This window comes from Schistocerca gregaria, chromosome 2 (genome assembly GCF_023897955.1).
Source record: "Schistocerca gregaria isolate iqSchGreg1 chromosome 2, iqSchGreg1.2, whole genome shotgun sequence".
Classification (NCBI taxonomy): domain Eukaryota; kingdom Metazoa; phylum Arthropoda; class Insecta; order Orthoptera; family Acrididae; genus Schistocerca; species Schistocerca gregaria.
The window spans coordinates 987,878,658-987,891,693 of record NC_064921.1 but is presented as its reverse complement, the minus strand read 5'-3'; the positions used below and the strand labels follow the sequence as shown (position 1 = coordinate 987,891,693).

General features: G+C 43.9%; 1 protein-coding gene across 1 annotated transcript in view; it reads left to right on the top strand.

The window, feature by feature from the left end:
• LOC126336081 (uncharacterized) overlaps positions 1 to 11,943 on the top strand; it is a 272,829-nt gene extending 260,886 nt beyond the window's left edge. Inside the window, exon 2 of the mRNA XM_049999561.1 lies at positions 11,697 to 11,943. Coding sequence (XP_049855518.1) covers positions 11,697 to 11,943 — 247 coding nt within the window. The remainder of the gene's footprint in view (positions 1 to 11,696) is intronic.
• The last annotated feature ends 1,093 nt before the right edge of the window (positions 11,944 to 13,036 follow it).

Genomic DNA, 13,036 nt, shown 5'->3' with positions numbered 1-13,036 from the left:
TACACACAAGTGTACATGGTAAGAAGAGACACGACATCAAACTATCACTGAAGTGAAATGGGTGTCTGGCTGGACTTGTACACAAATGCACGGTAAGAAGGGGTAGGAAAGTGCGGGAAGACTTGCCTCCTGCTCATCTACATGTGTATAGCTGCTGAGCACCTTGTACACAGGTTTATGGTAAGAAGGGATACGGCATCAAACTATCACTGAAATCTATGAAGGCCAGTGCATACTACCAAACTGATGGAAAATGATTCACTGCTCTACACAGTGAAGTTGTCGTGAAAAAAAATCATGAACAATGGATCATAATTGAACACCCGCACTGTTAATTGAGAAAAATCATTGTAATAACACAACTATCGCAAAAACCTACCCCAAAAGTTCTCATCAGGAGGGCGTGGCGGCAGCTGCACGTGTGTTTACTTCGATGTGTGGATATAGATCAACCAGCTTGAAACCAGTCTTACCTCCCCTCCTGTCTCCCTCCTCCCTCCTCCCTCCCTCTCCTCCTCTTGCAGGGAGGGATACCAGTTTTCCAGTTTTATAGGTCTGTTCTGGCCAGTCACTAATGTTATGCAAAGAGATCCATCTGGCGGCATTGATATACTATTTCGGGGCTGCAGAAATCAGTCACGTATGACCAAAAGACTCCATAACAGGACAGTTCCTGCAAACCATTAAACGTATTTCTTGGAAAGACTGACCCTCTTGGAACAATAGCGAAAGACTTGGCTATTCGTTACAGATGAGGAACTGGATGGTCAACAGCGTCGTGCTTTCAAACGTTCTGGATGTAATGATACTGGCTGTAAATGGTCCTCGGTTGACTATAATCAGCCTCACGTGGGAAAAACACTGGACTAAGATATCCTGTGGAAATGAGATACACATCGATCCTACTAGTCGTCTCACAGTGCGCCGATCCAACCGCTCTGTTCCAGACAGGTGGAGAGCAAAATCTGCACTTGCTAGCCTCTGTCGCTGCATGCGGCTGTAACCCGTCATCACCCGCATTTATTCTAACAGCCCAAAGCATATCTGGTAGCTGTTTCAGCGCTCCACTGTACCGAATAACAGCCTTGTGTGTGAGTCAGTGTGCGTGTGTGAGACAGAGAGAGAGAGAGAGAGAGAGAGAGAGAGAGAGAGTGCGTGCGTGCGTGCGTGCGTGCGTGCGTGCGTGTGTGTTCAAAATGTTCAAATGTGTGTGAAATCTTATGGGACTTAACTGCTAAGGTCATTAGTCCCTAAGCTTACACACTACTTAACCTAAATTATCCTAAGGACAAACACACACACCCATGCCCGAGGGAGGACTCGAACCTCCGCCGGGACTTGTGTGTGTGTGTGTGTTTTCATATACTGTGGAAAGATGACATCCCTGCTGTACAGATAGGTGAGGAATGGACTGTGGAGGGATTTTACACAGATCGCTTGCTCCTCATGGGGGAACACACTGCCTGCCTGCCTAAAGTGTTGACGTTCTTAGCAGCTCGACTGCTGTAATGTCAGCTCATTACTTTAAGAAAGTGACATAAAAAACATGAACACTCATTTGCTGCATGAAGTGTTACCATAGTGCATTCTCCAAGTGTAATTCTTATGCTTACTTCAACAAATATTTAGTGATGGAACAACCGACTGTTTTATCAATCAATTCGCCAGTGGATTGTTTTTTTATTCAGCCGATTTTTTTCAGTCGAATGAAACAAATGAACAAAACTTGTCTATGCGGCCTTGCCAGCTACATAAATGTTTACACTCATTCACTGGGTTGAGTGGTTTCACTCACTGCGAGACAACGGACTGAAGTCTCCACTGACTGTGTCTCTTATATGAGTATTTTCACTCAATGGCCAAATTTGGATGGTTTCATCCAAAGCAAGAGAACCGACTGACACAAGTCCCTTCGGTTGCGGCCGTTATGTGAATGTTTTCACTCAGTCTCAGGATTTGTTTGATTTTATTTACATACTTTTTCAGTCTTTTCGGCTGTACATAAACCATTACTAGGACCAACAAAGTATTTATAGACAAATAGAGTACGAGTATCTTATTTCAAGGAGATGTGAATACAACGAATACTTCTAAAAATAAAGTATTTTCAAAATGTGTGTATTTACTTACTCAAATACGAATTTTCGTACTTGTGCTATTAAATATTAATTTTTAGTTATTTTGAAATTTTACTATCTGATGCTGCACTGTAAATTTATGCGTAGACAGATGTGCCATCAGTTTCTAACACGCTTTTATTAAATCAATTTCTTGTCTGTTTGTTCGGCGCAAATTTTACAATTGATTTTAGACTACGTTCCCAGTAAACTAGACACTTGAAAATTTCAACATAGCTGAGAACTTGATGCCGCTGCGATACTAACTCACTTTCGAGTCTGGTGTGTGGCGGAGGGTACTTTTTTCGGTCAGTCTGTCTGCCTGCCTGTTCGGTATAAATATTACAACTGATTTTAAACTGACTTCCCAATAAGTTAAAGACTTTAAACTTTAAACTTAGCTCATTAACTCTCTTTCTTTTCTGGTGTGTGGTGGGAGAGTACTTGGGGTGCCATTGTTTTGCTGTTCCAATGCGAGTATTTCGCAGTTAAGGACGACTGCTGCTAACGCAGTCTTTTGGCGATATTCACGTAGGAGGAAGCAATATATTGCGTTGACTCAATTGAAGAAAAACTAAAATAAATCTGAAATTTACCACATGTTTCTGATGTAATCACATCAAAATGATTTAAATCAGCTGAAGAATTTGACACACACAAGACTAAAAGACAGAAAGTAAGTATTTAAATAAAAACTTTTTAACATAACACCTTTTTAAAATGGACTAAAAAGTATTAAATAATCTTTCCTAGACTCGTACCGGTTCCTGATGCAATACAGATAGTCCTGATAATTTGTTATGGTTAACTGTTAATAGTCACGACAATACTTGTAAAACTGGAACTGTATACCAGTTAGACTGCTTTCAGAATAAGCTGATACAATAGCTCCATACTTAACAATCAAATACAAACGTTCGCTTGACAAAGATGCGTACCCAAAAACTAGAATGTGGCACAGGTCACACCAACGTTCTTTCTTGAACACTGGTTTGACCTGTGCAACTTTCCAGTTGCAGGAGTAATTCACTAAATTACAGGTAAATATCATTAAGGTCGATATGCAGCAGGATTTTGGGCATACGTTGTGTTCGAACATTATGAATGAATTACCTCGAAAGAACGGTCTATTGACAAACAGTCAACATGGATTTAGAAAACATCGTTCTTGTGAAACGCAACTAGCTCTTTTCTGACACGAAGTGTTGAGTGTTATTGACAAGGGATTGCAAATTGATTCCATATTTCTAGATTTCCAAAAGGCCTTTGACACTGTACCACACATGCGGCTTGTAGTGAAACTGCTTGCTTATGGAACATCGTCTCCGTTATGTGGGACTGGATTCGTGATTCCTGTCAGAGAGGTCACAGTTTGTAGTCACTGACGGCAAGTCATCGAGTAAAACAGAAGTGATTTCTGGTGTTTCTCAAGGTAGTGTTATAGGTCCTTTGCTGTTCCTTATCTATATAAACGATTTAGGAGACAAACTGAGCAGCTGTCTTAGGTTGTTTGCAGATAATGCTGTCGTTTATCGAGTAGTAAAGGCATCAAAATATCAAAACCAATTGCAAAACGGTTTAGAAAATATATCTGTACGGTGCGAAAATTGACCCTAAATAACGAAAAGTGTGAGGTCGTCCACATAAATGCTAAAAGGAATCCATTAAACTTTGATTACACGATACATCAGTCGAATGTAAAGGTCGTAAATTCAGCTAAATGCCTGGGAACTGCAATCACGAAGAACTATTATTGGAATGAATACATGGAAAATGTTGTGGGGGGAGGGTAACCAAAGATATCGTTTTAACGTCAGAGCGCTTAGAAGATGCAACGTATCTACTAAAGATACTGCCTATACTACGCTTGTCCGTCCTCTTTTGGAGTACTGTTGCGCAGTATGGGAACCGTAACAGATGGGATTAATGGAATACATCTAGAAAGTTGGGAGGCGGGCAGCACATGTTATATTATCGCGAAATGTGGGAGAAAGAGTCACTGAAATGATACAGGATTTGGGCTGGACATCATTAAAAGAAAGGCATTTTTCGTTGCGGTAGAATCTTCCCATGAAATTTGAATCACCAACTTTCTCATCCGAATACGAAAATATTTTGTTGACGCCGAGCTACATAAGGAGAAACGATCATCATAATAAAATAAAGAAAATCAGTGCTTCGTTTTTTTCCTCAACTTCTGATGTCATCAGTCCCCTAGAACTTAGAACTACTTGAACCTAACTAACCTAAGACAACACACACAACCATGCCCGAGGCAGGATTCGACCCTGCGACCGTAGCGGTCTCGCGGTTCCAGACTGTAGCACCTAGAACCGCACGGCCACTCCGGCCGGCTGAGGTGGTTCGATGAACCCTCTGCCAGACACTTAAATGTGATTTGCAGAGTATCGACGTAGATGTAGATGTTTAACTGAGCCGGCAGTCGGCTGTTAAGTGGAGTTGTGCTTAAATTTTTATGATGCGAATGCACAATAATTATCATCAAGCGTGAAGCCAAGGCAGTTTAAGCCTGCAGTACGATAGGAATCTATCGCTTTAGACAAGAGGCAAGAGAGAGAGTGGGATTAGTGGGTGCTCGTTTCAAGCGACTCCAGTGGACACAGGCCGCGTTTTCACAGTTTCAGAAATCATATGTCCTTTGTACCGATAGCCAATGATCACTCACTTTTACAATTCTCATAATTTACTTACTTTATTAATTAAAACAATGAGCGAAATGCGAATAGACAGTTAATCATATAGTGAGTGAATTTATATATAAGACATTTATATTAAACTATGAATGTTCCGGATTATACCTTCTGATTTCAGATCCAAATCGATAATGCAATATCAATACTTCAAATAAAAGGTAGGCAAGTGGAAATTTATCGAGTGTACGGGAACCGCGCGACCGCTACGGTCCCAGGTTCGAATCCTGCCTCGGGCATGGATGCGTGTGGTGTCCTTCGGTTAGTTATAGGGGACTGATGACCTCAGAAGTTAAGTCCCATAGTGCTCAGAGCCATTCGAACCATTTTTGTGTGTTATGTCATTAATGCTCCCATGTGGGGAGAGTCGGGATGGCTGCATTCACGTTGATGCATTTCAGCCTAATTTGATTACAGTGGACTGCTTGCACACCTTAACACGCCTAATCTTCGAGGAGGTTCGACGGGTGCTGGTACGGTACACCAGACAGACTGAATACGTTGTTTTTTTGTTGTTTCCTGTTTTTAACTACTGTTTATGCCAATAAAGCTGGGCAGGTCTCCAATCTGAGCCTAAAGAAAATACGAGGCATTGATACCACACTAACAACTAGCAAAATTTTTCTATTGAGAGAGAAGTAATTAATCTGGAGAGGGCAGTAGCCCATAGTTCGCAACGATTGAACTGAGTATGAAGTTTTGGAGTTTGTTGTATGCAGTTTCAGTCCACCTATGCTCACAAGTGAAGATGACATGCTGCTACATTATGAAATACGTGCTGTAAACATCATGCTTGGGAAAACACCATACGAATCTGACTGTACAGCGTTTGAAGAAATCTGGTGTTTCAGGTTGTTTTTTCTATTAATTTTCACATTCTCTATCCTCACTGAACCGCCATAGCGGCACACACGTCCCAGTGTCCACGGCCGCACTTGGGGGGTCACAAAAAAAGGCTTAAGACAAGTGTCGCTCGTTCTTAAGAGCCAGAGTGCCCTGGCCCCACCTGAAATTTTATGACATAATTTTGTTTTGTGTGTATTTTTTCAGTATTGTATGAAACAGTTTGAGTAAGACTTGATTTTGGTGTAGTACGAGTGACAGAGACCAGAGATAATCAGACCCAGACAGACACACACGATGTTAACTCTGAGCTGCCAGTAGCTGGACCAGGTCTTGTCGGTACTTCTTCCTCACACCTCCCCTCAGTGCATCCTTCCAGAATGACGAACCTGTTTCGCTTTACCCACCCCAAACAGCAAACGCCGCGGGCCAGCTTCAGGTGTTCCGTACCCCTCCTTACCCCCTGCTCCGAAAACTGCATCGCACTGACGTGTCCAAGCCGTTTCCCTTCTCCACATCGGCCCTCGCCACAACATAGCTTAGAGCCACTTAGAGCGGACCCAGTGAACAGACCCCCTCTTTCCCTCTTTACCCGCACCCCAGCGAATCCTGCTGTCTCTCTCACGTTGTCACTCTTTCACCCGTCTGCACGTCTCCACTATTATGGGAACAGTGAGGTTAGGTCTGCAGCCAGAATTTACGCCCACATCAAGTAAAACACTTGCCAGTAGTCTCTGTCACGTGCCTTACTGCATTCTGCCCCCCCCCCCCCCTCCAGTCCCCAGTATACCATTCCTCAATGGGGACTGTCGCTAACATCAAACAGGGTCATCACTCAGTAGTTCAAAAATGGTTTAAATGGCTCTGAGCACTTAGGGGACTTAACATCTGTGGTCATCAGTCCCCTAGAACTTAGAACTACTTAAACCTAACTATAAGAGTCGAGAGGTATGAAAGGAAAGCAGTGGTTGGGAAGGGAGTGAGACAGGATTGTAGCCTCTCCCCGATGTTATTCAATCTGTATATTGAGCAAGCAATAAAGGAAACAAAAGAAAAGTTCGGAGTAGGTATTAAAATCCATGGAGAAGAAATAAAAACTTTGAGGTTTGCCGATGACATTGTAATTCTGTCAGAGACAGCAAAGGACTTGAAAGAGCAGTTGAACGGAATGGACAATGTCTTGAAAGGAGGGTATAAGATGAACATCAACAAAAGCAAAACGAGGATAATGGAATGTAGTCGAAATAAGTAGGGTGATGCTGAGGGAATTAGATTAAAAATGAGACGCTTAAAGTAGTAAATGAGTTTTGCTATTTGGGTAGCAAAATAACTGATGATGGTCGAAGTAGAGAGGATATAAAATGTAGACTGGCAATGGCAAGGAAAGCGTTTCTGAAAAAGAGAAATTTGTTAACATCGAGTATAGATTTAAACGTCAGGAAGTCGTTTCTGAAAGTATTTGTGCGGAGTGTAGCCATGTATGGAAGTGAAACATGGACGATAAATAGCTTAGACAAGAAGAGAAAATGGTTCAAATGGCTCTGAGCACTATGGGACTCAACTGCTGTGGTCATCAGTCCCCTAGAACTTAGAACTACTTAAACCTAACTAACCTAAGGACATCACACATATCCATGCCCGAGGCAGGATTCGAACCTGCGACCGTAGCAGTCCCACGGCTCCGGACTGCGCTCCTAGAACCACGAGACCACCGCGGCCGGCGACAAGAAGAGAATAGAAGCTTTCGAAATGTGATGCTACAGAAGTATGCTGAAGAGTAGATGGGTAGATCACATAACTAATGAGGAGGTATTGAATAGAATTGGGGAGAAGAGGAGTTTGTGGCACAACTTGACTAGAAGAAGGGATCGGTTGGTAGGGCATGTTCTGAGGCATCAAGGGATCACCAATTTAGTAATGGAGGGCAGCGTGGAAGGAAAAAATCGTAGAGGGAGACCAAGAGATGAATACACTAAGCAGTTTCAGAAGGATGTAGGGTGCAGTAGGTACTGGGAGATAAAGAAGCTTGCACAGGATAGAGTAGCGTGGAGAGCTGCATCAAACCAGTCTCAGGACTGAAGACCACAACAACAACAACAACAACAACAACAACAATCTAAGGACATCACACACATCCATGCCCGAGGTAGGATACGAACTTGCGACCGTAGCGGTCACGCGGTTCCAGACTGAGGCGCCTAGAACCGCTCGGCCACAACGGCCGGCCTCAATTAACATTAATGCTCAGATTTTCTAGCCCTATAAAATGTCAGTACACAAAAATAATTAAGTAGTTACGAAGAGACACATATTAAGCAGGATAATAGACTGCTTACAGTTTTGTGGAACTCTTGAGTTAGCACTAAGGGCTCCCAATAAAAAACTGAGTCACATAACTTAGATTTGTTATCTCTCCTAGTAAACCTTCACAGCTAGTAAACGTAAACAGCTCTCGTATTTCCGTCTGTAAACATATGTCACACATTATGCAAAATAAACTTTTAGACTATGTGTATCAAATTTACATTGAAGAACTGATTAAAGACATTAATGCTGCCAGTCTTGTTTCTGTGTGGACAGACGAAACAACAGATATTAAATGCAAAAGTCGGTTTGTCTTTTGCGGTGTATTAAGGGGAACAAACCTGTTGAAAGATTCCTTTCCTTTGAAAGAAATGACAGGAACGAAGGCTATGTAACAACCATCTGGAACAATACCCTTACACACTGACGTCACAAAAGTCATGGGATACCTTCTAACATCGTGTCGGACATCCTTTTGCCCGGCATGGCATGGAATCAACAAGTCCTTGGAAGTCCCATGCAGAAATATTGAGCCGTACTATCTCTATAGCACTCCATAATTGCTAAAGTGTTGCCAGTGCAGCATTTCGTGCACGAACTGACCTCACGATTATGTCCCATACATATTCAATGGGATTCATGCTGGACGATCTGGGTGGCCACTTCATTCGCTCGAATTGTCCAGAATATTCTTCAAACCAATCGCGAACAAATCTGCTCGTGACATGGTGCATTGTCATCCACAAAAATTCCATCGCTATTTGGGAACATGAAGTTTGTTTGGTAACATGAAGTTCATGAATGGTTGCAAATGGTCTCCAAGTAGCCGACCACAACAATTTCCATCAGCGGACCCAGTTCATTCCACGTAAATACAACCCACATCGTTACGGAGCCACCATCGGTTTGCACACTGCTTTGTCGCAACTTGTGTCCACGGATTCGCGGGCTCTATGCAACTTCGACCCCTGCAATCAGCTCTTACCAACTGAAATCTGCACTCATCTAACCAGGCCATGGTTTTCCAGTCTTCTGGGGTCCAAACGATGTGGCTACAAGCCCAGGAGAGGCCCTGCAGATGATGTTGTGCTATTACAAAGACACTAACGTCGATCGTCTGTTGCCATAACCTGTTAACGCCAAATTTCGCCGCACTGTCCTAATGGACACCTTCGTCATACGTCCCACATTCACGCAGTGTTGCTTGTCTGTTAGTACTGACAACTCTATGCAAACGCGACTGCTCTTTTGGATGATAAGTGAAGGCCTTAGGGCACTGCGTTGTCCGTGGTGAAAGGCAATGCCTGAAATTTGGTATTCTTGGCACACTCTTGACACTGTGGATCTCCAGATATTTTATTCCCTACCGATTTCCAAAATGAAATGTCCCATGCGTCTAACTCCAACTACCATTTCGCGATCAGAGACTGTTAATTCTCGTCATGAGGTCACAATCGGGTCGCAAACCTTTTCCCACGAATCACCTGAGTGCGAATGAGAGCTTCATCTATGCACTGCCCTTTTATATTTTGTGTACGCGGTACTATCGCCATCTGTATTTCTGCATATCGCTATGCCATGACTTCTGTCACCTCAGCGTAAAGTTTCTTTTTTTTTATTATCTGTGCTCCACCAATGAAACTGAGCACCAGCTGGCAGTCACATCTACATCTACATACATACTCCGCTAACCACCAAGCGGTGTGTGGCGGAGGGCACAATTCGCGCCAAAGTCATATTTCCACCCGCCCCCCCTCTCCAACCACTCTTCCACTCGCAGGTCGCATGAGGGAAAAACGACTGCCTGAACGACTCAGTACGAGCTCAAATGTAATGATGAAATTACTCAAGTAACGGGTAAAGCAAACTCTAGATTGTGGTTTATTGGTAGAATCCTGAAGCGATGCAGTCCTTCAACGAAGGAAATGGCTTACAATACGTAAGTTCGTCCAGTCTTAGAGTATTGTTCGTCTGTATGGGACCCTTAACAGTTGGGTCTGATTCAGGAGATTGAGAAGGTGAATGGTGATCATTGCGCGATTTGAAAGTTGGTGGTGATAATATATGCTCTACATCCTCGGTGAAGATCGGAGTTCGGAATTTAGTGAGCAGCCCCTTCCGTTTAGCGCGCCGTCTATCTGCAAGTGTGTCCCACTTCAAACTTTCTATGAGATTTGTAACGCTCTCACGATGACTAAATGTACGAGTCACGAATCTTGCCGCTCTTCTTCGGACCTTCTCAATCTCCTGAATCGGACCCAACTGTTAAGGGTCCCATACAGACGAACAATACTCTAAGACTGGACGAACTTACGTATTGTAAGCCATTTCCTTCGTTGAAGGACTGTATCGCTTCAGGATTCTACCAATAAACCACAATCTAGAGTTTGCCTTACCCGTTACTTGAGTAATTTCATCATTACATTTGAGATCATTTCGAATAGTCACGCCCAGATACTTGACGCACGCTACCGCTTCCAAAGACTGGCCATTTATATTGTACTCGTACATGAATGGGGATTTTCGCCTTGTTAGACGCAGTAGGTTACACTTACTAATATTGAGAGACAACTGCCAGTCATTACACCAAGCATTTATTTTCTGCAAATGCTCACTGATTTGTTCACAACTTTCGCATGATACTACTTTCCTGTAGACTACAGCATCATCGGCAAACACTCTAATGCCACTGTCAATACCATCAACCAGATCGTTTATGTAAATTTTAAAAAAGCAGCGGACCTATTACGCTGCCCTGGGGCACACCTGAAGTTAAGCTTGTTTCTGTTGAAGTCACCCCGTTCAGGACGACATACTGCTCCCTGTCTGTTAGAAAACGTTCTATCCAACCGCATGTCATCGGATAGACCGCAAGCGCGCACTTTTTGGAGCAAGCGACAGTGAGGAACTGAGTCGAACGCCTTTCGAAAGTCGAGAAATAAGGCATCAACATGGGAGCCGGTATCTAGAGCCTGTTGTATCTCAAGCACAAAGAGGGCCAGCTGTGTCTCGCATGACCGCTGTTACCTAAAACCGTGCTCGTTTCTGGAGATGAGCTTCTCAGAGTCTAGAAAGGACATTACGTCTGAACACAAAATATGTTACATGATTCTACAACCAATCGATGTCCATGAAATTGGCCGGTAATTATGTGCATCCGATTTTCTACCCTTTTTATAGATTGCTTTGACCTGGGCCTCCTTCGAGTCCCGTGGAACTTTCCGCTGTTCCAAAGATCTGTGACAGACGATGGGTAAGAATGGTGCTACATTTGTAGCATAGTCAACATAAAATCTTACGGGATACCGTCTGGGCCGGATGCCTTCCTGGCGTCTAAGGATCTTATCTGTTTTACAATCCCAAATACACTAAACACTATGTCAGCCATCCTTGCGTTTGTTCGATAACTGAAAGGGGGAATGGTGCTGCAGTCCTGTACCGTTGTTTATCATCATGTTACATTACCCGTACTGTCAGCAAGAGAAGGTATTGAATTATTTGTAGCGTTCATAGATTTTACGTATGACCAAAATTTTGTGGGGTTATTTTTAGAATCTGCAGATAAAATATTGCTTTCAAATACGTTAAAAGAATGATTATGCGATTTGTTGGCACCGTCAACAGTGTTTAGTGTAAAGTTGTATTTTGTCGACAAGTAAGTGTGTTACGCTGAAGCATAAAGGTAGTGAGACTGCAGCTGGCAGGTTTCGTGTGTTCGCAGACGTTGGCGCTGGCGGCTGTTGTGGCGGCGACGGATGTGCATTTTGAGGGCGGCGCTGCAGCGTGGCCGGCGTCTCCCGGTGACCCCAGAGGACGCGGCGGCGGCGGAAGCCACGGGGGCTGTGGGGGCGGAGGCGGTAGCGAGGGCGGAGGCGGCCAAGGCGCCCGCCGGCGTCTGGCTGCTGCTCTGTGGACGCTGCGCGCCAACCTGTCCCAGGCTGCACGGTGGGCACCTCTTCCCTAACTAACGAGACACTCTGATGCTGTCTCCACGTGGACACGTAACGTCACCGGACGAAATGCACAGTCCAGTCACATTAATGTGATCACCTGTCAAAAACCTCAAGAACTAGAGTGAGGTGATAATTAAATCGACACCCTAATTGCAAACAGGCGTTGATACACATCAATAGGGACATGTTGAAAATGTGTGCCCCGACCGGGACTCGAACCCGGGATATCCTGCTTACGTGGCAGACACTCGATCCATCTGAGCCACCGAGGGCACAGAGGATAGCGCGCCTGCAGGGACTTATTCCTTGCACGCTCCCCGTGATACCCACATTCCCAACATGGCTCTGAGCACTATGGGACTTAACATCAATGGCCATCAGTCCCCTAGAACTTAGAACGACTTGAACCTAACTAACCTAAGGACATCACACAACACCCAGTCATCACGAGGCAGAGAAAATCCCTGACCCACTGGGAATCGCGAGAACGCTACCGCACGACCACGAGCTGCGGACACAATCCCAACATGTCCACACCACTACATTCTTAGTGCGCCTAATAGATGTTTGCTCATCACACTCATTACTTGAGGCAGATTAAACTACCAAGTCCCGTACAAGTTGGGGCATAGTGTGTGCGTTCGCACAGGAAGGTCAATGAACTGGGTAGCCATATTTTAATTATTTATGAAGATGGTATCTGTTCCCGAAAGAAAAGATACAATTGACGACCGTGGTCTTCTCTAGAATGAGATGATAATTAAATCGACACCCTAGCTGCAAACATGCGTTGATATACATCATACATGTAAGCAGGAAATCCCGGTTTCGAGTCCTGGTCGGGGCACACATTTTCAACGTGTCCCCAATGATGTATATCAACGCCTGTTTGCAGCTAGGGTGTCGATTTAATTATCATCTCATTCTAGAGAAGCTGCACGATCATCAGTTGTATCTCTTATTTCAGGAACAGATACTACCTTCATATATATATATACACCTGACAAACCAACTTTTTGCAGCTCAGACCGCTGCTAGATGTGCAGGAAGAGAGTCAGTGAGGTTCTGGAAGGTACCAACAAGGATGTGGAGTCATGCCAACCCTGAA